Here is a 26,136-nt window from a genome sequence, read left to right as displayed (position 1 = left end):
TTCTGTGCAGTGAGAAAAAACTGACGGTTTGCAGAGGGCAAGTCAATTCAGTGCTTCTCAGTGGGAGGTAGATGGGTCTTCTGAGCAGCTAAGATTCTCATATTTGTGTCTGCATAGCTATGGGGCTAGCTCATTGAAAATAAAAAACAAGGAAAACTATATATTGTTGGAATCAGCTGGGTACAACCAATGGTGGGATTCAAATAATTTAACAACCAGTTTCAAACTTCCAGTGGTGGGATTCAAATAATTTAATGATCGGTTTGCAGCCCTAATGACCGTTTTAAGTATAAAAAAAGATATACCGAAAGGTAGTTTATTACTAAAATAATACTTAACACTTAAATATGAACAATAAAAGAGGTACACAAAACTAAATTATGTTATAAGAAACAGTTTAAAATATTAATGAAAAAACTGCCGTGGTGCAAGAACCTGCTTGGAAAACATGATTTTTGCATTAAGTCATCCCAAAATCACCAGCACAACACAGCTGAAACCCCTGGCCACATGTCTGAATACAACAATAATGTATCCCACACTCTATGGCAAAAGGCCATGAATTAACAAAGAGTCAGAAAGAACCCCCCCGCCCGCATCCAGGGCCACATCTATGGAAAATTGTGCCTGGAGCAAACTCTCAAATTTTGCTCTCAAACCCCCCCACCCCCGCCATGCCACCCAGTCTGTGTGCCCACGTTAGTGACCAGACAAATATGAACTAAATCAATATATATCAGACCGGTCAAATAATCACGGCACCCACAACTGTTTTCAGCTTCAGCATGTTCTCCCCAAGACACAAAGACTCACAGGGATGCTTATTTTAATGGGAACTCTGCTCAGCAGTTACTGAAGAAATGAAAATCAAAAAATTTTTCATGTTGCTCCAGTTGCTCCATGTTGCTCCAGTTGCTCCAGAGACTTTGCTGTTTTCCAGCCCCCAAGTGGTACTCGTTTCTTGCTTTCTCAGCCATTCCTTGCCTGTTAATCATTCTTCCCTGGGAGTAGTCGAAGGGCAAATGAGAAGAAGGCTCATTTGCATACAGGATCTGAGGACGCTGGGGGACAGTTTGGAGGGAATATCTTATGAGAGGGGTAGAGAGGGATGAAGGGAGGGGCAAATTACAAAATAGTGATTTGCATAGATTCCCTGAGGATGCTGGAAAACTGTGTAGAATAAAATTGAGACTCACCATAACTTAAAAGGTTTCCTGATTGTGGAGACATAAATACCAAATTTTGTTCTATTTATATTAACAGAGTTCTGGCAATGCTGGGTCTGTCAGTGAAGCCACCTTAATAGGCAGGGCTCTGCCAGCCCGGCTACAGGCCGGCCAGCCCCGCAGGATCAGCCAGGCAAGAATTGTGGGGTGCAATTTTCAGATCAGTGGTGGGATTAACAACTGGTTCAGTGAACTAAAGCTAGCAATTCTGCAGAACCGGTGCAAAACGGCTGAATCCCACCTTTGAGTACAACTATGTACTTTTTGGGCTGGAAAGGTGCCCAGGATTGGAGCCTGCAGAGCAAACATCCTGGGGCAACATTCAGTAAATGGGGGCAGAGAGTGTCATACCTCCAGACACACCTTCACTATTTTCCTTATTTAAGCTTCAGTTGTGCCCTTAAAATGGGTTTAGTTGCCTTTTGTATAGTTTTCTATGGGAGGGAACTTTAGTTTGATCCTGTCCCTTTAAGAAGCCGTCTAGAGGCAAAGCACTATAACATTCCTATTAGTCAGCAGTTCCTGCTTTACAGTTGGTTTTTAGTTCAGGTGTCTGGAGAAGGCTGGAGACAGTAATATCTCAGACATTTAAGGTGTAAAAGATCCATGATATTTTAAGTAATCCAGTTTCAACAAGAGTTGCAAGGAAACAGAGTCCAAACAGAGGACACTGAGAGAACTCAGAAGAAAAAGCAAGTAGCACAGACATCCTTAGAAGCAGTTAAGGAAAGAGTTGATGTGTGCAAATTCTTCAAACCATCTCCAAACATTTCCAGCATTGCAAGTATTCTTTATTTAGTTAGACTTCATGGGAGGAGTCAGAGCCCTAAACTTTCAATATTATTAAACCATTTTTGAACTGTTACTTATTTGTCTGTAGGTCGTACACTCTGTTCTGGCCAAGTGCAAGGCACCTGAATTTTAGTTTGCTTGGGGAACAGAATAGGTAGAATCCCTTCATCTGCACACAAAATGTTGGGCACAAGCTGGGGGTGAAACTGACGAGACAGCAAAACAGTTGTTTAGGAAAAATAAAATGCCTCCTGAGCTCTGCATTCCATATAGCCAGGCAGAAGATGTCTTTCAGGCGGCTTAGGGGGAAAAGGTGCACTTGGAAGCGTTCTCTGAAAAAAGACACCTTGAGCTAAAATAAGGCATCCTGATTATGACTTAGGAAGAAAGCTGTGTGGAGTGCCCTCCCAGGATGTCTTTTTTAGTGTCCCCAGAATGTCTTATTTAGGCAGTTCGGAATAGACACATTTGTGTGAACTGAGTTTGCACATATACTCTGGGCATTTGTGGTACCAGGAACTATAGCCAGGAAAACTACAAACCTAAACAAAGTTTTAAGTAGTTTGGAATTCTTTTATCTGTCAATCTTTTTGGTCCCATTTTGAACTCATTATATGAAAAATGTTAAAAAGTTTACCCAAGTATCTTTTTGGATTCTACCAAAGGTGATAGTAGAGAGCATAACGCATACAAAAATCAACAGCTGCTCATACAAGTGTTTTCTTTTTTTCTGGCTCCCACCTTGCAGAATGCCCTGTTGAGGATATCAGGGAATGGTGGGGAGGGAGTCTTTCCACAAAGTAGGTCAAATGGAATCGTTCAGGAAGGCTTTTCTGTAAGGGTAGTCGGGCTATAGTTTAAGAGATCCATTCAAGAAGGTACTTTATGTAGGGAAAGGGATGGCAGACTGTACCACTATGGATAAGTTATCTGTCTGCTGCCTGTTTTACACTGTTGTTGCTACATTGTTTTCTACTGACATAATACAGTTTTTCTGCATTATATCTACACTCAGTATTGTGTCTGGTATGCTATGCTTATTCATTTTTTTGTAATCCTAGTCCATTACTTATTGGATATATTTTCATATTGATCTTATCAATTTACACTTTGGGATCTACTTTGAGTCATATTGTATAATATGGGGGAGGGGCAGAAGTCACATTGGAAGCAGTAGAAGAGTTGTGCTAGCGCCGTTGCCACCAGCACCATGTAGAGTGGCATGGACGCAGGTTCAGAGGGACTTACCTGGAAGTTCAGTTCTGCAGCAGTGGGCCTCCTTTGCAACAGCCTCCACCAGCATAGTGGAGAGGTGTTCCAGAAGCATTTCTGGGGACAGAGCTGGCTTTAGTTGGTTCCCAAAGGACTTTTAGCTTGGGACACCTCCCACACCAAAAGGTATGGTGTAAGTCAGTGTTCCCAGTGGGATTTTTCAGGTGGCTATTTTTTAAAAATTCCCTCTTCCAGTGCCACCTGAAATTCCTTTGGTGCCATCCCTGGTTGCTATTCTACCTCCCTCCCCTTTTGGATTGAGCTGCCATGAGAAAGGAGAACTGAAAATGTAATAAAGAAAGAAAATGTTGAATAATGCTTCCCATTTGCACTTAGACAAGACAGCCAGCTGCAGTTACCTGTGGAGTGCCTTATTTTCTTGTTCTTTTTGGGATGAAGTTTTAAATGGTGGTGGTAAAAGGAAATATATGCAGAAGAATCTAAAATGTGTGATTAGAACTGAAGTGATTCTGATTTTCTCCACACAAAATTCTCCAACACAAATATATTATCTTCAGTACGGTTCAGATTGATACTTTATTTTCAGTGTGTCACCATTTTGAATGTATTATTCATCATAATAAAAAATTAATTGGAATATGAATGATTCATTGTAATAGCAGTGATCCTGATGAAGTCATCCTGTTCAATCAACTGAATTGTTCTTAAAGATAAAATGTACCAGAAATAATAGAAATAATTTAAGGATTTTTAAAAAGTCCTGTTTAACAAATAAAGTATAACTGACCAATAGAATAAACACAGCATTCATGGCATTAGTGTAGATCTAACCACATGATAGAGAAAGCTTGAGTCCATTTATGTTTTCTTAAGAAGGAACTATGAATTTAATTGATTTCTCCCTTCTGTTGCAGCCTAAATAACCTCTTGAAATTTTGTCCCAAAGAAAATCACTTAAGTATCTGCAGTGGGAGGGGAAAATTAGCAAGAATCTGTACCCCTTCTTCTGAAAATTTAAGTTTTCTTAATGAAGTTGGATCTAGGACAGTGTGGTGTAGTGGTTAAGCCAGTGTGGTGTAGTAGTTAAGAGCAGGTGGATTCTAATCTGGAAAACTGGGTTTGATTCCCTGCTCCTCCACCTGAGTGGCAGAGGCTTATCTGGTGAACCAGATGTGTTTCTGCACTCCCACATTCCTTCTGGGTGATCTTGGGCTAGTCACAGTTCTTTGGAACTCTCCCAGCCTCACCTACCTCACAAGGTGTCTATTGTGGGGAGAGGAAGGGGAAGGAGCTTGTAGGCCACCTTGAGTCTTCTTCCAGGAGAGAAAGGTAGGATATAAATCGAAACTCATTGTCCTCCTCCTCCTCTTCCTCCTTGTCCTCCTCCTCCTCTTCTTCTTTTAACAGAATCATGATGAATTATTTTTTAAAACAGAAGTCTAAGATTGAACTGTCAGCAGACAAATTTTCAGCTCTTCTAGGCAAATTGAAAGCTTACAAGACTGGATGAAATACATCTGAAAATTCTGGAAATGACTCAAATATGTTCCAGAGTCGTATAGAAAATATTTTTTTGATGAGCTATTCTAAGTCTGATTACCACAAATAAGTTAGACTAGGGGTATGCACCAAGAAAAAAAATCCTAAAACATGATTCCCTAAGGATGGAATGTGTGGTGATGACCCCCTTCCAACCAATCACCACACATGATTTGATTCCAGCCAAGCCATATGTGGATGTGGATCCTGCACAGTTATTGACCACACAGCCTGCTTTCCCTCTTGGCCCAGGAGCAAGCCTCATGAACTACATCACAGTATATGAAAAGAACTGGCAGAACCCCTTAGGGGATGGGGCGGTATATCAAATTGAAATAATAATAAATAAATAAATAAATAAGTACTCTCAGAACCACTTGCTATAATCTGTGAGAACTCCTGGAGAACAGGAGAAGTCCCAGTGGACTGGAAGAGGGCTAATGTTATCCCCATCTTCAAAAAGGGGAAAAAGGAGGACCCTAATAATTACCGATGAGTCAGTCTGACATCAATACCAGAGAAGATTTTGGAGCAGATCATTAGACAGATGGTCTGCCAGCACTTAGAAGGAAATACTGTGATCACAAGAAGTCAGCATAGGTTTCTGAAAAAACAAGTCATGCCAGACCAATCCTATCTCTTTTTTTGATAGAGTGACAAGCTTGGTAGATGAAGGGATGTGGATGTAGCATGCCTTGATTTTAGTAAAGCTTTTGACAAGATGCCCCATAATATTCTCGCAAGTGAGCTACTGAAAAGTGGGCTAGACAATGCTACTATTAGATGGATTTGTAATTGGTTGACTGATTGAACTCAGCCCAGCGGGGCAGCAGTGGCAAGGTTTCCTCTTGTCTAGTTTGACCATTTCCCCACCTACTCTCCCCCCACCCTAGGAGGAAGCAAGGGATGGTGGAGCAGTGGCAACAAGGAACGCTCCTGCCTGGCCCGACCAATCCCCCGCTCATCTTTTCTTCCGGCCCAATAGAAAGCATGGCCTGGCAGGGCAGTGGTGGCAAAGTGCCCTCCCACCTGACCCTGCAGCAGCAGCAAAGCACTCTCCTGCCTGGCCCAGCAGCAGCCCAAACAATTCTCTGTCCCCCCCTCTCTCCTGACCTGGCCCAGCAGCAGTCCAGCAAGTCCCCTGCCTCCCTGACCCAGGAGCAAGCAGGGCCCAGTGAAGCAGCAGCAGCAGCAAGGTGCCCTCCAGTCTGACCCAGCCAATCCCCTGCCTACCTTCCCCCAACCCAGGAGCAAGCAGGGCATGGAGTGGAAACAGAGGGAAGGCACCCTCTTGCTGGGTCTGGCAGCAGCCTGACTAGTCCCTCTCCACCCTTGACCCAGGAGCAGGAGGGCTAGTCTACCCACAAATGAAAGTAATGGGTAGACTTTGCCTCTGCTTTTTAATGGGAGATAACTAGCCTTCCGGAGGGCTGGTCTGCTCACAGTGGCATACCACCCACCCACAGGGACATGTGGGGTCAAATGTCCCTGGGTGGAGGCCATTTAGTGGGAGCCATAACTATTGGGACTAATAATAAAAGCGATACCATTGCCATTAATAAAAGTTTTAAGAGTTCTTTCTCCAAGGCACTGCAGTGACAAACAACCCATCCCACCTTTTCCAAAGAATTCATGCTCACAGGCAGGGCCCCTTTTTCCCACCAGTTGTTTCCCTATTGGTTCCCTTGACTGTCACTCGTGTGCAAGAGCCCATTGCATCATTCCTCACCCTCTCTGGCTTCATCTCCACGTCCCTTCCCAGTTGGCAGCTCTCATTGGCTTAGGCAGGAGACTAAGGGGCATGTCCTGTTAGGATGAACCCCCTGGAGCAACACATTTTAAGCATATTAAGGATATTTTAAGCATATTTAAGCATATTCATGGAGTTGACCTTTCTTGCATTAGGTATAAACAAGACCATTACTCTAAACTATTGTTTACAATTGTAATTAAAGTTTTTCAATTTACTCAATTACCCATAATGGCTTATTTATCATCAAATTGATTGTAGCTTCTTCAGTAGTCTATTCAATTATTTTAAGCACTTAGTATAATCAGTCCAGTGTTTAGACACAATTTACCCAACTTAAAAATATTTTTCCCCCAGAAGCCCTTGACAGAAGGAAAGGGTTAAATTAACTCTGTTATTAAAAATGATAACATCTGTTTACTTGAGTACATATTATTCAAGTCTGATGTGGAGTTCACCAGCCTAGTCAAAGATGAATTTGGTTGATATCCTTCTGCTGAAGGTCATTCAAAGTATCAGGCTGATTATTCTCTAGAATTGCCTTTGGGAAACATGTCACAATTAACAGGGTGCAATCTCATACATGTGTATTGTTCCTTCTAGTAGATTAATGTAGATAAACTGCCATCCTAATGACTAAACGAAGGAGCCCAGCATTAGTATACTTATTTATATCTTGCCTGAAATGGAAATTGTCAAGATATTGTACAGGTTGTCCTGCTTCCATTGTTTCTTGGCCCAACTATATATGATGCAGGAGTTCTGTGATACGTAGCTTTGTCCCAAAATTGGATTAGGGCCACAGTACGATTAAATTAGGGCCATGGTGCTAAAGGAAGGGATTTTAAGTCTTCCCTTCTATGCAGTATATTCAGTTACTCTTTGCTTTCCATAGGAACTGATTTTGGTAATGTGGTGATCAGTTGTAATTCTGGGAGAACTCTAAGCCTCATCTGGATGCTGGCAAACCTAAACGCATAGAGGAGTGGGTATTTCTTCTTCCTTAGTTCTGTGTAGGAGAGTTTGGGAAGTAAGGAATTGGGGTTGAAGAATATGTATCTGAAACACACATCGCTTTAGTCTTAATTTTATCTTCTGTTATGTCACAGTATTTTACTCTGTGAAGGGCTTTGCCCCCTTTGTAGTTTGAAGAGTCTTTAAGGGCATTTATGTAACTAGGATTAGAGAAAGACTTTTCTGACTCTAATTCATCCTCCAGGACATTTTTAAAAAGCTTTAGAATCACCTAGGCCTTAAAAATTATAGCATTTTGAATTGACCCAGGGTTGTGGGGTAGATTAGAATGTGGGTGGAAGGTGTGTATCATCCTGATACTCTCTCTCACAGAAATTCCTCTAAAAATAGGATCTCCCTCAAAAATTCCACAAACTTGTAGGGAATTTCCCCTCCTTGCTGGTGCTGATTCTTTCTTTTATTAACACTCAGTTACCCTCAACATTCCACAGCTCCTGGAAAACAATGAGCATGCTTGGTGTTCATGGTACTATTTTTTCTCCTTTACTAGGGATTCCTAGTAGTCCTTGGCCCTGATACATATCAAAACTTGAAAGCAAGTTTTCACATGTGTATTATTTGCCCAGTGTTAAGAAGTTTCTTCCTTTTGCAAATACTTATTTGCCTTTTTGTGTTCTCCAGGCTTTTCCAGCCTGGCCCAAACTGGCTAATTACTTCACATCAGTGGTGGGATTCAGCCTATTCGCACCTATTTGGTAGAACCGGTATCTAATTTTTTGTCTAGTTCAGAAAACTGGTGTAATCCCACCACTGAGTCCTTTCGGAACCGATCGTTAAATTATTTGAATCCTACCACTGCTTTACATTCCAAAGTTATGAGACTTTTGCTGAGACTTAGGTGTTAAGGGCCAGTGACAAATAATTGCTTTCCATTTCTGGTAGAACTAAACTGTTGTGTCATTCTGGCAGGGAAGGGGTGATGACCAGAGCAAACCCTCTTGCATTTGATTGGGTCAAGAATATTACCATGTGGGGGTTTGGGGATAAAAGGGATATGAGCTAGGACCAACATGTTCCTGAAGAACTTTACTATATGTTCTAGGTCACCATTTAGATCTTTGGACATAGGTGGGCTGAATTGCCCAGGCTCCTCTGAAGAGAGTAGAGCCAGGAAAGGAAACATCTTGAACCTATACTTTGTGCCTGACTTTGTTGCTAGAAGTATATAGTTATTCTCACTGGTATGGGAGTCAGATTTTGTTCTTTTGTTTCCCCAGCTTGCTATTTTTATTTGACTTACTCTTCTTTTAAATAAAGCTTTCAACCTTTCATCTAGTGTGTTCTTTGCTTCCATGTTAGTGTTTTGGCAAACAAATCCATACTTAATTGCTTTCAATGGGATATTCCTTTGGACATTATTTTGAATATGTACTCTGTGGAGATATGCATTTTATTTTGAGGCACTGTCTCAAGACAATCCCCCCCCCCCCAGTTTTAAAAATGTTTGTGTGAGCAGAAGATGAACAGCTGGGGGAAGTCAATTACTTCCAAGTATCATCCATCATGTTCACGGCTATAGCAATGCAATGAAATAGCCTGCTCATATTCTCATATTCTGGCAGAAATCTCACACCCAGAAGATGACAGTCTTGAAATGCAGGTAGGTAGATAGGATCTCACTTGCATCCCCAGGAAGGAGAGATTTTACTAACCAAGAGAGTGGGCAGAGAGAAGAAATAACATTTTTTATGTGAAGGGATAGGGGTCCATTTTGAAAGGTTCAATTTTTGGTTAATTCCATCTGGAAGAAGGAACTCTCACATCTGCATTCAACATTGTTGGCCATATTGCTGCATGGAGCAAAGACTTCAAGCCACTGGGAAGCTTGTAGCTCCATGTAACTTCAAAGCTTAAGTAGCCTGTCTTAGAATAAAGCCATCTAGGACATGTATATAGTTGTGAGACAGATTAAGTGTTTTATCTTGTTCTTTTTTGTATCCTTTGCTCATTTTTTGCTGTACAGGTTATGCATGTGAACTTTCTACTATAAATAAATTCTTTACTATTTTAAATATTTGCAGTTGTACTTTATACTTTGACCATTTGAACATAGTACTCAAAATGACACCAGGGGAATGGAAGTTGCTCAATTCCTAATTCCCTGGGAATACACAAATGCAGTATGCTGTCACCATGGTAACAAGTCACTGGGTAGCAGGAGATGTGGGCACTAGATGGAGGTTAAGTGGTAATGCAGAAGGAGAAGTGGAGATGTTAACTCTCCTGGCAGGTAATTCTGAAATGAACAACTGGTGGTAATGTATTGAAGGAGAAGTTCGAAAGAACCCCTCTGAGAATTGGGCAAACTGGGAGAGTAGTGTGAATGGATATTTGGGTTCCAAGATGCCTTTGAGGACCAAAACAGAACAAGGTCCATGTGTCTGCATGGGTGTTCTGCCACATATCTGTTTCTGCAGTCTGGTTTAAATAGGCAGGCACAAATTATTTTTTAAAAAATAGAATGAGTTTACTTTAAGGCCCATGATGTTTTTGTGAGCCTCCAGGACTACATGTCTCAGTAGCCCCTTTAGCAACTTAACCATATTTACATTTCATGAATCAACATTGCGTTTGAAGTAATTCACAGATGTGTTCCTGCTACATAAGTAGCCAGTAAAAATCTTTGCCAAAATGAGGGCTGTTAGACTTGATGAAAATGTGCAAATGAGCACAGTCAAACGTCTGTGCAAATCTGTCCACAAATAGAGTCCAGTGTTGCTTTTATTCAAATTGAACACAATTGCTTCCAATTGCAGAAAAATAACTTCCAAAGAAAACAATTAAATTATAGATTTTTCCAGTTTATATTTTACCTTTTTGTCAGTGATTGCAGTAGCGTGCTGTTCAGAAAACACAACTGTATATTAGAAGAATGCAAAGAAATGAATAATGACAAAGTTAATATTAACAGTGGGATCAACATAACAAAGGAAGGACTGAAATATTATTATTATTATTATTATTATTATTATTATTATTATTATTATTATTATTATTATTTAGATTTAATGAACCTCCCACCCCTGAAGGGTTCTGGGTGGTGTACAACGAAACAATAAGGAAGACAATAATACACAATAATTAATTAATTACAATTCATAACTTAGACTCTATAAAACACAGCAGCAGCATTACATATCCAGTAAATAATAGTGGTGGTGGCGCCCGATCCCAAGGTTGGGAGGGGACAGGTAGTGCCGAGTAGATGTTATATTGGCTATGCCAATGATGGTATAGCATGCAACATGGGGGCACCCGAGGGGGGAAATCTGCAGCCGGCCTCCCCAAAGGCCCAGTGGAGAGTGTGTGTGTGTGTGTATGTATGTGTGTGTGTGTATACACACACGCGCACACACACACATATGTGAAGTATATATATGTAAGGGAAATATATTTATTAGCATAAGAAAAGAAAAGTGAATACATATAGTTTTTTGTTACAGTGTTAAACAAAATACTTGGTTACTCTTATATCTGATTAGCAACATCTTCATATCTCTTTGAAATTATGAATATTCAGTGTAGTGAATATTTTTCTGTAAAATAAGCATTAAATAATTTTGAAAAGAGTTAACAAGGAACATAAATGCGCATTGTTAAAGCAGAAGTTTCATGGTGCTGTCACTAGTGTGAGTAATGAATTTTAGGTCCTAGTTATGATTTGAAATTGACAACTAAATTTCCACATCTCAAGATCTCTGAAAGAAAATCTCTGAACAAGAGTGGGTGGACAGAAATTCCTCCCTTGTTCTACTAAGCAGAAGGCAAAAAACCAGCCACCTTTCTGCATGTTGTTAATTAAGATAAATTAACTTCTCTTATCAAGAGTACATGAATTTGATTTCCCACTTATGGGAATATCTTAACTTTAAATGCTTTGTCTGATATTTTTGAGTTTGTAATAATTGGAGAGCCAGTGTAGTGTACTGCTTAAAATGCTGGACAGGGCATGGGAACACAAGTTCAAATCTGTACTTGCTGTGGAATTTACCGTGTGACCTTCATTCGTCATTCTCTCTGAGGTACCCCTCAGGTTTGTTGTGAGGATAAAATGAGGAACAGGAAAACCATGTTTGCAGCCTTGAGTTCTTTTGAGATAGGGCATGATGAAATGCCCCAAATAAGTAATCAGCTGGTTCAAGGTGACAGAGAATAATAGTTATAAAAGTCAATAGTTAAACCAAGAATCTGATATCAAAAATCAAAGGAATGCTTCTAGCAGTCAGTAAATGTAGGCATTTTTGTTTGCTGTCTCCTAAACAGGCTGATTATAATAGATAACTTTTTGGCCATGGTTTAATTCTTAGACTCTTAATGTTTTTGCCACATGCAGGCATCTATGCTTATGCCAAAAACATTCTGGAGGTGGCTGTTGTGAGTTTTCCAGACTCTGTGGCCATGGTCTGGTAGTTTTTGCTCCTTATGTTTTATCTGCACCTATAGCTGACATCTCCACCCACACACATAAGAACATAAGAATATATATTGCCTTTGTATACACATTTCAGCTCAGTATAAGAAACCAGCAGAGAAAATAAATTATTTTAAGGATTTTATTGAGAAAATAAGAAAATGAAATAAAATGAAATCACACTCTCAATCACTCAATTACTGAGGGTAACAACAGACATACAAGGTTTCCTAGGATGTAATCTTGAGGTGAAAGTCAAGTTTTCGATATAGAGAGAAGAAGGGATGAGACATTAGAGATTATATTTACCAGTCTTGTAGTGGATGTCCAGGACACAGAGACCTAATGGGCCAGCACAAGGCTCTGAAATTATCAGCGCTGATGGAACAATATTATCAAGGACCATGGTGGTATGTGATGATATTGAACACCTAGCTGAGGTCTGAGGCATGCTTTTATAGGGAAAAACGTGTCTTGGGGCAAAGGAAATCCTTGAACAAAGGATTTTTCCTGCTGTTCCAGGTGATGTAAGCAATCTTTGAAACATTGCCCTTTTAAGAAAGATAGAGACAGGCTGCCCGGAGCGACAGCTTCCCTGAAACAGAACCTGCAGAGCCTTCGGGGAAATAAAAAGATGACTGAGGAGTGAGGGGGACAATGGACAACAGGCGGCAACGGCTGCGGGTGGGTCACGTATAAGTCAAGAAGAGCTTTTTCAGCACAAAAAAGTGCTGAAAAATTGACTTATACATGAGTATATACGGTACTTTCTGAAAAGTGCTAAGAATCAAAATTAAAATCCCATGTGCCAGTCCCAAGCTGGTGGATATGACATCTGGGAATGTTAGCAGTACCAGGATATATTTCAAGAAGTTGTAGGCCCATAGCAAAGTGTATTCCAGTGAGGTCTCTCTTGCACCTCGTATCTGCTGGACAACATCTGAAGGGAGCAGTGGTGACTCTTTTGCACTTGCCCCTCAGTACTGAGCAATAGGTGGCAGCTGCTACTTCTCCCACCTCAACTAGCAGTTGTACAGCTCACAAGCAAACAGATGGGTTAGTGGAATTAATCCCTTCTTACTAGGTATGGCAGGTACAACTGCTGCTCCTCACCAGCTGCCAATCATTCAAGCAATGCCGTTCTATGTGAATGAGCTCCACCCCCTTCCTGCTCTTAGCTTGTGTGCCAGCAAAGCTTGCTGTTGTATGACCTGCCAGTCCCTTTCTGGCAGAGTTTAGGGCACTGTGTATTCTTCCATACCTCCTGAGCAGCCAAAATCTTATCAGGTATGTGTGCCTAAAATGTCCCTAAGTTCATCTGTTATATGACAGAGAGTATGATTCTGCTTCGTCTGCAGACATAAGCTACTCTGTATTCATCAATCCTCTTACCTTTTTCTTTCCAATAACTGTTTTTAATAAAGTCTTTATGGACCCAATAGATATGTTTTACTGGGAATTCAATTGCCATGTCATTCAATTTTAATTCATTAGAATACTCTGCTCAATTCTCACCTATTCTTATTTTCCCGTGTTCTCCATTTTATATACAATGAAGAGTTTTCAAGCAGTGACTGTGCTTTAGTATTCTACGCACAGCATATTAATAACTCTAAATCAATGTTAAATAATAGTAGAAGTGAGCACTCATCCATGAAAGCTGCTGTTTGATTTTACAACTCTATGGTTGTAAGTGAATGAAATCTACTCAAAAAGCTGAGAATTTCAAAATGCTATTCTCCAAGCACTCAGTCACACTGTGCTTCCTTCTGGTATCTTTGCTTTTAAGTTTTGCTCTGTGAATTTGGCCATCAATCTATACATTCTCTCTGCGGTACTAATATTGCAATTGTTTAGGATTTAGCTCCATATAAATTCATTTAATTAAATTAGATGTTAATTAATTCATTTAATTAAATAGATTTGCTATGAATAGATTTATTAAAATATTATTTTATTCTTTTCAGTTAATTCCTTTGGGTTATGATCGGAGATTTTTTTAGTAAGGAACCATGTGCCAACGTCTAAATTATGAGAAATGTTTCACTCAATGTTTTCTTCACCTTTTTTCTTCAATTAGAATGTTCCTCCTGATCTCTCCATCTGCACTTTTGTACTGGAACAGTCTTTGTCAGTGCGGGCTCTCCAGGAAATGCTGGCTAACACAGAGGAAAAAGCAGAAGGGGTCAGTAGTACCATCTTTACTTTTTAATCTGTTTGAAATTTAACACAGTGCTGCCAATACTTATTTTTTTAATTTGTTGTAAATACTGTCATATTTAACATTTTAATAAAATCATAACCCCTCATGTTCATATATTCTAATCCATTTTATTGAAGATTTTTAGTTCTTATAAATTTTAAGAAATTTTATAAATTTTATGTGGATCTTGCATAATAAAACAAATTAATATGCACATTTTCTTCCACAACTTTTTTTTTTTAAATCTATGTCACTGTGCTTGTGAACTGGCAAATAATATATAATTACTGCCCCCAATATTCTTTCTCTAACTTGGTGCAAGGTGGTGTTAAATTGCAGTTTACTACATGATTCAGAGAGTATTTATATGAAAGACTACTTGTTTCCATATGAGCCTACTCAATAAGACCTGTTTCAGAGACCCCATCTCTGTCACTCATCTTCTGAATTGAGGTGGGAGAGCAAAGATGCAAGATTTTCTTGGTGGTCTGTTTGCTGTACAACTCCCTTCTCATAGAAATTCACTTGGCACAAAGCCTATTGAGCATAATGTGCTTGGAGAAAAAAAATCTTGTCTTAGGCTTTCTGTTGAGTTTTTTTTATTATTCTGCTGGTTGGAGTTTTGTTTTTTTCATTTGTCTGTCAGTTCCCCCTCCCCGTACTTGAAGCCACTGTCAGATGTTTGTTTCTTCTTGCTGTCATTGTGTATATAGGACAAACTATCTATGTACAATCCTCCTGATATGTGTGTGATAACAGTTTCTTTTGAAATGTGGGCATTTTCCAGCTTTGGGATGTACATACCAGTCTCTAGATTAATCTGGAATCTGGTATACATATACCAAGGCAGAATATCCATGCTGTTTTACTGTTACTTTAATTGTTCTTCACTGCTTGCTTTTAATGTTAATGCTACAGATTTGTTGCTTTTAAAATTAAAAACTAGCTCGTACGTAAATGTATTTAGGGGTAATATATAAATACTCCAAGTAAATAAGCAAATAATATCTCATCCATAGTGGTGCTGTATTCTAGTGCTTGATAGATTTTTCTGGTCTTTTTTTGTCTAATCTTATTTGAGACAAGGAGAATCTTTTTCTGCAAGAACTGCACAACTTAAAGAAGCACCGTGTACTTGTGAATACTTCTCTGCAAAACATTTCTACAAACTGGTTCACATTTATTGTGTTATCCTGAAGAGCTACCTTCTGATGTCTGAATCATTCCTGTAGCCCACTTCTTACAATGTCTTTACTGTATTTATGACTAGTAATGTTAGGAGCCTGCAATGGAAATTTCTGGCCATTTCTGCATGGCCCGCTTAGACTGGCATGGAACCGGTAAAAATGCCATTATGGGGTGTGTGTGTGTGGGGTGGGGGTGGGGAAATTGCACAGCTACTGCAGCAGTGGCAGCGTTTCCCCTGCGCTGCTTTTCCCCGCTCTTGGCTGCTGTTGCTGTACAGAGGCCAGGGGACACACCTCCAGGCCTCCGTCCCTGGAGGCATTGCCATGGCCACAGGAGTGTGTCCCCTGGCCTCTGTACAGTGACAGCAGCCGAGAGGAGGTAAGAGGGGGGAAAGCAGTGGTTCCATGCAAAGACGGTCCCGAGGGCCGCTGGGGCACTGGGACCATTCGCGGAATGGTGTACAAATGGCTCCGGCAGTGCACTGACTGCAACTATGTCTGTGCACCTCCACTTGCCCACCTGTGCAGAATAGGCCTCTGTGCTTAGAGTCTGTCATCTATCAGCAGCAGACAGTGAGAATTGTGGATATTCTTGACAGCTTACCAATCAATGGGAAAGATTCACTATTTAAGTGGAGACACTGGAATCCCAATTTCTGGATTTGGCCTTCCGCATCGTTGGGAGACTTCAATGCAAGGCTTGGCCAAGATGATCTCATGTTCCCTATCTTTCTCAAGTGTCTATCAGCTCTATTGCCACCTTTTTTGAGGACTTCATGTGATCACCTAACTAAGGGGGCCAGCTCCTTGCTGACTTCTGTTCTTAGGCCAACAAAAATTATTCTCAACAGAAGGTTTCATGATGATTACCCAGGCGCCTTTACACACATCTCAAACAGGGGAAGGAGGCTTTTCACTCCTCCTTTTTTGTAAATCAAAAAATATCTGGAATAATAATTCTGCTCTTCAGCAGCTTTTTGTTGCCTTTAGCTTAAATATGGCTTCATAACTGCAAGTTACATTAAAGGTGGTAAGGTTTTTCAGTAGTCAAATGCATGAATCCAGAATGGGGAATCATATTCAAACAAGTGCAGCTTCAAAGATTATCTTATTAATAGCACATACAAAATAAATGAGGGGATCGATAATGCAAAGCAAGTTAACCTTTGCTTTCAAAAATCTGTTAAATATGCAATGGCCAATCACTGCTCTTCAAATGATAAATCATTCCTTGTTAAGGTATGTTTCCCCCCTTCCCACCACTTGGATTCTCGTCTAACATCTCCTAACTGGTTTTCAGTTATGGTCAGTTTCAACTAAAGTGCTAAATAGCAGGTTGGAAGTACATGGAAGGAAAGATCACAATTTTTTCTTGTATGCCTCTCTCCTATGAAACTCCAAGACAGCTTATTCCTAGGGTCACAGGACCGACATGATTTAATATTTATGCATTTATTTATATCATTTATACCTCATCTTTCTTGTCTAGATGGCTTGTCGTGTTTGCACTATAAGTGTTTTGATGATGAATTTTTACAACCTTTACAAAATGCAGTTCACTCCATTTTGGAAAGAGGAAAGATGCTGAAATCATGGAAAGAGGCTAATATAACACTCATACCAAAATAAAAGCAAGGCCTCATTCAGTTGAGAAATTATAGATCAATATCGCTATGGAAAAATGTCTATAAATTGTTTACAGCAGTTTACAGTTGTTTAGCGGATAGACTGAAAAAAGTGTTGCAAGTGTTTATTCATGAAGAATTTTGGAGAGAGTTTTATAAAATTGGGGAAATCAATTTATACTATACATTGGCACAAAAAAGTGTTACTGGAGATCTCACTAAAACAGGGAATAACATTAAAAAAGACTTGTCAAGGTGGAATAATCCCCAATGATACGTGCCCCCTCCCCCCTTTTCTATAATATCAGGGGACCCTGTGACGCTCCCTTCAAGAGGGGTTTTAAGCTGTTGGACGCCATCTGCTACCTTTTGTAAGTTTGTAAGTTGTACTAGAATGCTGTATTTTAACAGGGAATGGTTTTAACATATACAGAGCTTATTTATTTATTTATTTGAGTCGTTAGATTAACTGTGCTCTACTTATATATTTATGTTGTGTACCGCCCTGAGCCCTCCGGGGAGGGTGGTATAGAAGCTTAAACAACAACAACAACAACAACAACAACAACAAAGAACACAATATACCAGACATCACCGTGATTGAGGACAAGAAAGTAAGCAGCATCGACATAGCAGTCCTCGGTGACAGCAGGGTCATTGAAAAAGAACAGGAGAAGGTCACTAGATACCGCGATTTGAAAATCGAGCTTCAGCGTCTATGGCACAAACCAGCTGAGGTAGTCCCAGTGGTAATTGGCACGCTGGGCGCCATACCAAAAACACTAGGGCAGCACTTAAAACATCTTCAAATTGACAAAATTAACATCTGTCAAATTCAGAAGGCAGCCCTGCTGGGATCCGCACGAATACTATGCCGATACATTACAACTTCCTAGTCCTCTGGGTGAGGCTCGAATTGTAATGAAGGCCAACAACCAGCTAAAGATCTGGCAGCTGTGAAATCTACAATATTAATAATAATAATAATATAAAAGTCAGAGATCAAAGTTGTTTTTGCACAGCAAGGTAAGTATTTGCCTACAAGATACACAGCTGTTAGAAAACATGATCTAAATTGTTGTTGTTGTTATTGTTGTTGTTATTGTTGTTGTTATTATCATTATCATTATCATTATTATCATTATCATTATCATTATCATTATCATTATCATTATCATTATCATTATCATTATAAAACAGTTATACACAGCAAACAAGATCAATATGCTGGATTTTGTATTACATCACACGTCGGACACTTCCCAAGCATCTAGGACTGTGTGATGTATCGACGAATAATGCGTGCAGAGCCGAGTAGGGTGGCCTTTTGCAGCTGACATATGGTGATTTTGTCAGCGCCAATTGTTTTTAAGCGCCGTTCAAGATCTTTAGGCACTGCACCCAGTGTGCCGATCACCACTGGGACCACCTTTACTGGTTTGTGCCAGAGTCTTTGTAGTTCAATCCTTAAATCCTCGTGATCGTGTAAGTTTTTTCCAGTTGCTTCCTCATCAATCCTGCTGTCACTCAGGAATTGCAACATCAACTATCCACACTTTCTTTTTTTCCACAATCATGAGGTCAGTGAGTATTGTGTTCCAAAATCCTTTGTCATCAGTCTGAATTCGGAAGTCCCAGAGTAGTTTTATCGTGGTTCATTTTCAGTGACCTTTTTCAGGTTTGTAGGATTCCACCAGTTCTTTGTCACAGGCAGATGGTAGTTGTGGCACAAGTTCCAGTGGAATCATCTGAGCAACAGTATTATGCCTCTTGCTTCAGTAAGTCCGGCTACATACGATCTTCTTGCAGCAGCTAAGTATGTGATCTTATTGTTTCGCCTTGCTTCCCTTGCAAGAGTCTGCACTTGGGATTCAGGAAGGTTGACTTTTTCAATTCTGGCTTTGATGGCGTGCTTGTCTCAATTGCTTGTTCTTGGGCTGCAAAGAATCAAGCTCTCAGTCTCCTTTTTCAAGAGAAGTTCCATTTGTGAGCCACAACCAGGTTTTTTCCTTGTCAATTTTGTCCCTCAATTTTTTCTAGGAACTGGTCCATGGAGTGCCTTCTTTTGCCAGTTGGCTCTTCGGCGTTGCAGTGTGTTTTTACGGTATTCACTCTTTGTCTTTTGCACTTTGAGCAGTTTTCTGCTGTTGACTTCCATCAATGTTGGTTCTTCACTGTTTTTTTCACATAATCTGCCAGTGCATGTTTCTCTTCTTCCACCGTTTGTTTCACTTGCAGAAGCCTCCCTCTACCTCCTGATTTTCTGGGTAGGTAAAGTTCGTCAACAACATCATTACGCTGGTAGTAATGAGTAGTGGATTGTCATCAGTTTTTCTTGTTTTTCTGTCCAGATCAATGTTCCAGCTCTGCTTTAAGGCGTCCAGTTCACAATTCCAGCAGTGTATCTGATGACGTGGTATGGCTCCAGGTAAGTTGATAGCCTATGATCGTGTATTCCTCGGCCATTTAATTTGCTCTTCAAAATTTTTTCTGACCCTTTGGACATTATTCTCTGCTTGACCATACATTTTTCTATATATGTCCATGCTTGGATGTTGTCCAGCTGTAGTATTCCCAGGTATTTATAGGATCTTGGTGGGTTGATTGCACTTCTTATGGTTTTTTTTCCATTAGGCATCTCTATGCCCACTTACTGTCAGTAATTTTCCCTTTCTTCCAATGCCAATGTGGCGCATGACTTGTCCAAGCCGAACTCCATACTAATGTTTTCATTGCTGAAGGATTCTGACTGTCAGCTTATCGGTCAGTGACTGAATTTCAGTTTCTGGATTTTCCATAAAGCTTCTAGGATCATCCATGTACAGCAAGTGGGAGACTTTTTGGTGAATTTCTTGGCACAGTTTGATAGCCCAGGTTTGTTTTTTTGTAGAATTGTTGACAGTGGGATCATTGCAATGATGAACAACAATGGTGAGCAGTGAAGTCAAATTCTGGAAAATTCCTCTCTTGATGTTGGACATTGTTCCAGTGAGGCTTTGGTTTGCCCACCGAACAACTCATAGTTTTCCAGTGTTTCATTGCATTCTTGAGTAAACTTTGCATAATATTTTCACTGAAACCCCAAATTTGACATCCACAGACATTTGATGATCCAACTGTGTGTGGCAGTGAGTCGAATGCTTTTTTGTAATCAATCCACGCTTGTATACAGGTTTGTTTTATGGACTCTTTGCAGTTCTGGCAGTATCATTTTATCAAATCAGAAGCTTGATCTTTGGTGCCCCTAACTTCTTCTTTTATTACCTTTTTGTTCTACTGGCAAGATGTTATTTGCCTCCCAAGTAATCTTGGATTTGATCAGCAATTATGCCTGTCAGCAGTTTGAACATTGTAGGCAAACACGTTATTGGCCTGTAGTTTCCTGGTATTGTCCCTTTTGCTGAATCTTTCTGTATCAAATATGTTTTTCCAGTTACTATCCATTCACTGATGTTTCCAGTTTGCAAGCATTTCATTGAATTGTTCGGCCATTTTTTGAGTGCAGGCTGGTCAGATATTTGAGCCAAAATCCATGCAACTGATCATTTGCCAGGTGCATGTCCAATTTTGACTTTCTTCACTCTTTTACTGATCATTTCTGTTGTTATTTCCAAGTTTCTCATCTTGTTCTTTGAAAATTTCTTTTCAAAGTCTTTTATCCACCCAGCATTTTTGTTGTAGCCTTTTTTTGTTTCCCACAAATCTTTCCAGAATGTATTTGTAGCTGTTTTTTCTGGTTTTTCATTCTGCACAGCTGCCTGCTGATTCAGACTCTGGTAGAACCGCCTTTGATCAGATTGAAAAAGTTGATTTTGTTTGTACTGGCTGTTGCTGTGATTTGCTGTTTCTGGCTGTTGCTGTGATTTGTTGTTTCACAATTTCAAGTGCTTCTTCAGTTTTTCTTGTGTTCAGCCAGTATTTTTTAATCAGGTTATTCTTTATTTTGACATTTTTCAGTTTTTGTTCCTTCATGTTCTTCAGATTGCTTGCATCTGATCGTAGGTTCTTGATTTTTAACTCCAACCTGATTTTCCATTTTGGTTTTCCAGTCATTTATCTTGCGGGCTTCAGTTTTTGTATCCCCAATTCTTGTGTTACGCAACTCACTGCTGTACTTGTATGCAAGCTGGATTATCTAGTTTCTTCCATTGATGTTATCTGGATAGTTGCGAGTGCAGCATTCCACATCTTCCATTAGAGGTGCTTTTCAGATGTTTTCTTGGTACTGTTTTCAATTTTGGCAGTCTTTGCCTTTCTTCCTTTGATGCAGCATAGGTTTCAAAATTTTCTCTTTAAGTTCTTGTTGCCTTTGTGGTCAATGTGGCAGGTGTATCGAAAATGGCCTACAGGTTTTTCATATATGCAAAATCTCTGCATTTTCTTCTGGCTCAAAAATGTTCAGTGGACTCAGATATTGTTAGAACTCCTACAATTGTGTCTCCTACAGTTGCCTGTTCTACTGTTTCCCATGATTTTTTCCGTATTTCTTCAAGTTCGACTTCACTGAACACCTTGTTCCTGGTTATGAATCGCCTCTGGTCAGCAAGTCTCAGTTCAGTTACAGTTGAATCTGGATATTCGAGTTTCCACAGCCGGTACATCCATTTTTGGTAGCCACGCTTTTGGGGTTCCGATTTATGGTAGCAGTTCATGACAGTTCGATTCTCTGACATTGAAAATTTCTGCCGCTTTGGTAGTTGTTTTGCTTCCAGTTGCCCTGCAGGCCCATGCCCTGGTTGCTCAGCAATGGGTCCTGGTTCCTGTAGCCCACTTGTCGACGGATGCCCGGGTTCACCAGCACCCGCCGCGGTCCTTATTATCCTGGGCGACGACCGAGCCAGTATAGACTTCTTTTGAGTTTGTTTCACCATATTTTAATGGGTTGGGTGCACTTAGTCCTTCTCCTCAATTGAGACCACTCTGGCATGGTTGAACCTGCCGGTAGTTTGCACTACCGCCAGCACAGCTCTCAACATCACAGAAGCAGTTAAGCCCCCCGCCAACGACAAGGCGGCACCCGGTGGGGGGTTGTTGTTGTTGTTATTATTATTATTATTATTATTATTATTGTTGTTGTTGTTGTTGTTGTTGTTGTTGTTGTTATTCAGTTTTGCTTAATATCACAGCTTCCAGTTCTTACAATTCAAGCCTCATGCAGAGGCCTAGAACCTTGTAATGTATTCATGCAATAGTATTCATAGTATTCATGGTAATAGTATGCATAGTATTCATGCAAACCCCAGCAGGGGTGCCTTCTGAATCTGACAGATGTTAATTTTGACAGATGTTAATTTTGTCGATTTGAAGATGTTTCAAGTGTTGCTCTAGTGTTTTCAAAATGGCACCCAGCATGCTGATTACCACTGGGACGAATTATTATTGTTGTTGTTGCTCAATGTATAGGCTTCCCCGCCCTGTTGGACAGGGTCAGGGTGGCTCACAACAATCATTACAATATTAAAATCAACAATATTGGGACAGATTCTTTGGTGCTTCAGTACTAAGAATTAATAATCCATTCAGAGGAAGAAGCAAATTTACAAAGAGCAGAACCTCTAAAACCAAGGAGATGGACAAGGAAGGGAAACGAATGGCTGTCAGGATCCCAGTGACACCCCGATATACTTCAAAGTATTTTGCATCTCTGAATCACAACAATGGTAACTCTTTTACTTGTTCATTGAGTAACTTTCAGAGGTTGCTTACAAAATTGCTTCTTTAAATCTGAAATGCAGTTATAAATGGAAGAACGGAATGCATGCCGGCATTGTAGCAAAAATTAAATCCCCAAACCAAAATGATAAAGAATAGATTTGTATCTTTCAGTTGAAATATAAATTGGCTGACAGTCTTAGTTTTGCCTCTGATTAAATCTGTAATAGCTCATAGGAAATGACTAGACAAGTGAGATATATGTGTGTGCTTGATATATACGTATGTGGAATATTTATTGTAGGAAAAACCAATTTCTGCATGAGTGATATGCCTCTGTTATCATTTTTGTGCCATGGAGCTTCTTATGGAAGTGTGGCGGATGGATGGGGCCTGTCATCCTGCATCAGCTTTTCAATCATTAGTTTAGGAAGTTAAGCAGTTTTCTTGCTGGGATGCATCTGTATGTAAACATGGAAGGTGACTATGCACACTGCTGCCTTGGTTTATTTATCAGAGTGTGCAGAGCTGGACAACTACTTTATTAATACTCCTATATCATGTTCTTCTGTGATCTAATGTACTGCATCAGTCGGACCTGAGATATATTTTAGTATGAATATGGGCCACTTCCTAACTAGAATGCACTTCACACTAAAATAGCCTAAATGCAAGGAAGAAACCCTTTATTCTGCTGCTTCTTATGCCTACACTGAAAGAATTTATTTCCCATGGCATGTCAGGTGGAAAGCAGACAAAGGCAGACAGTCTAAGTTCAAGGCAGGTGGCGGGCAAATGTTTAGTCATACAATCCAGAGTCAAGCAAGTCCAGGAGTTTAAGCAAGCAGGCAGACTAGGCATGAAGGTACAAGACGTGGAGCAAGAAACCTGGTGTGTGGAGCTTTCCAGTGAAACACACTTGTTGTACCCAGGCAGAGCCAAGTTCAAGACAGGATTTATATAGGAGATCCTGGCTAATGAGGCTAGGATTCTACAAGGACTCAGTCCTCCTCAGATGCCTCTGTTTTGCAGAGCCTTCTGCCATACCTAGCAGAAATGCAAGCACTTCTTCTTTTATAACTTATTTGTTGCTTTTGTCTTGGCCTTCTTTCTGCAGCTGGCTCTTTACTCAGCTTGTCTCACATACCTGATGGCTCTCCCAGCTGCACAGCATCAGGCTTCATTGCTAAGGCCTTGCAGTTGGCTATGCCTTGGCTAGCAAGACAGGCTTGCAGCTGGTGCTGTGGCCTGCAGTTTCTGGTCCACAGAGCCTTCAGTTTCCACATGAGATTCCTATCCCCCAGGGACTGGCTCATGACCATGTCTCTCTAATGTATACTTTTTCTACACATACTTTTCTAAAAAAGCTTTGCTAATAAAAGCTGCACACTGAAAATCTGTGCTTGCTTACTTGAGAACAATTCTCAAGAAGAGTACACTAATGAATCTAACATAGTGTCTGGAAGCAGAATGAGGAAGCAGTCCTTCTTCACGGGAGTATGTTCAGTGAATAACGGGGAACTTGCAACTGAGTAGACTTTTTTGGGGGTGATCTGGGAGGCCAAAACAGCCTGGAAGAAGGCTCCATTTCCCACTAATAAACTAATTGCACCAGGTTCACTATCTTTGATCATTGTAAACTAACAATAAAGCCTGTTGTGTGAAAAAATACAATGGGCCCAAGAAAGCTCATCTTCCCAGAGCAAAAGACATGGACGGAGCATATCTATAGGAAATAGCTATAGGAAATGACCAGCATAAAAACTGAAATTGTGCCCCCCAAACACCCGAGCTTTGCCAAAGAGGAGGCAGCAGGGTGTCTGTGAAGATAGGGAGAGTTATCCCAATTCCCACAAGCACTCCCATTCTGTTTGCAGAGCTGGATCCTGGGGGTGGGGAGCCAGCAGGGTGCCTGTGAAGATGGGAAGCCCATTGTGTGAAAAAAATGCAACGGGCTCTAGGAAGTGGGAACCCACAAGTGGGGACTCAAGAGGACATTACCCCAACTTTTTTCCTTCTGTTCTTCCCCTTCTTCTCTGTCTCTCACTCTTCATCCAGTCACCTGTTTTCTTAATCTGTTTTTACCCCACTACCCAACTCTTTTTCTGACTCCCTTCTCCAACACTCTTTCTGTCCCCCTACTCTAGCTCTATGTCTGCCCACTTATTCCAGGTCTCTCTTTTTCTCTTCCTCCCCCAACTCTCTATTCTCTATGTTTCTGCCACCATACCCCAGCTTTCATTCTCTCTTTTTTGCCACCTACCCTAACTCTCTCTTTCTCTTTCTGCCCCTATTCCAGCTTTCTCTTTCTGTCTTCCCCCACAGCTCAATTCTTGGTAGCTTGCCTGGAGTGTTCTGGGTGGGCAGGGTGAGGCCTCTCCCCCTACAGCCCTACTCTCACAGCCTCAGCAGTAACCATTGTGGGTGTGGTAAGCTTTTCTCTTTATCTTCAAGCAGCCTGGAGCAGAGTGACCAGTTCAGTCCTGGTCACTGATGCAAGGCTCACTGCTGACTTACTCAGAAGTTGGTTTAGGCAAGGAATAGGACAGCTGTGAAAGGACCCTTACTGGAGTGTTGGCTCAGGCAAGGAATAGGACAGCTCTGTGAGGACCCCAGTGCTTTAAGAAGTGTTACTGGTTGCAAGAGGAGTCTGGGACTTGTAGTCCCATCCCCCCCCCCCCCCCCGTACATGAGAAATGGCACCCTCTGGAGTACATCTCCCAGAGTCCTTCACTTTTTCTGGTTTGTCGTCAGGGACGTGCTTCTCAATTGTATAGGTAGATTCACTGGGCGAACTTGTTCATGGCAGACTTTGCAGCATCCCTTGTAATAACTCTCATTTGTTTTTCATTTCATACTACACATTCCCTTTTGGGTTAAATGTTAGCTTAGTGTTGTGATCTGATTGTGGAGAGGAGTGCTGCTGTTCACTTTTGAGTGCATTGGCTGCTGTAGTGTTAATAACCTTGCTTGTGCACTCAAGCTTCAGGAGGAAATACTGATGTGAGATTCCATGGAGATTTTCAGTACTGCCTGTGAATTAAATCTGCTTAAATGTCAGTATATATTTCTTTCTTCATAGTTCAGCAGCACAAAATTAGACAACTTATAACATGAGCTCATTAAATCCCATAATAACCTATGAGGAGATTGCCAGGGAGACCGAGGAGATTGCCTGGGAGACCCAGTAGTTGCCGGAGTGTGTTGGTGATGGCGTGGGTTGTATTCTTCTCCTTAAATCAGCCTAGTATTGGAAGAGAAGTGATGATTAATGGGCTGTTCAGCAACAAAGCTTTTAAGGAAAATTGCATTTCTAATCCAAAATGTTGTATGGCTTCTCTGTTTGCTGCAGTATGAGAGGCAAGTGCAAATAACTGTGAAATTATGCTGAATATTGTAATTGATGGGAAAGCCTCTGTATATACAAGAGCTCTGTGTGTGTGTGTGTGTTTTTTGGTATCACTTATCGCTCACTTGTATCTT

At 40.6% G+C, this 26,136-nt stretch overlaps 1 protein-coding gene across 1 annotated transcript in view; it reads left to right on the top strand.

The window, feature by feature from the left end:
• Nucleotides 1–26,136, top strand: part of RYR2 (ryanodine receptor 2) — a 464,284-nt gene that overhangs the window by 97,490 nt on the left and 340,658 nt on the right. Inside the window, exon 3 of the mRNA XM_048485659.1 lies at nt 14,067–14,171. Coding sequence (XP_048341616.1) covers nt 14,067–14,171 — 105 coding nt within the window. The remainder of the gene's footprint in view (nt 1–14,066; nt 14,172–26,136) is intronic.

Source organism: Sphaerodactylus townsendi, linkage group LG01 (assembly GCF_021028975.2).
Source record: "Sphaerodactylus townsendi isolate TG3544 linkage group LG01, MPM_Stown_v2.3, whole genome shotgun sequence".
NCBI classification, from domain to species: Eukaryota; Metazoa; Chordata; class Lepidosauria; order Squamata; family Sphaerodactylidae; genus Sphaerodactylus; species Sphaerodactylus townsendi.
This window is presented reverse-complemented; position numbering and strand designations above follow the sequence as displayed.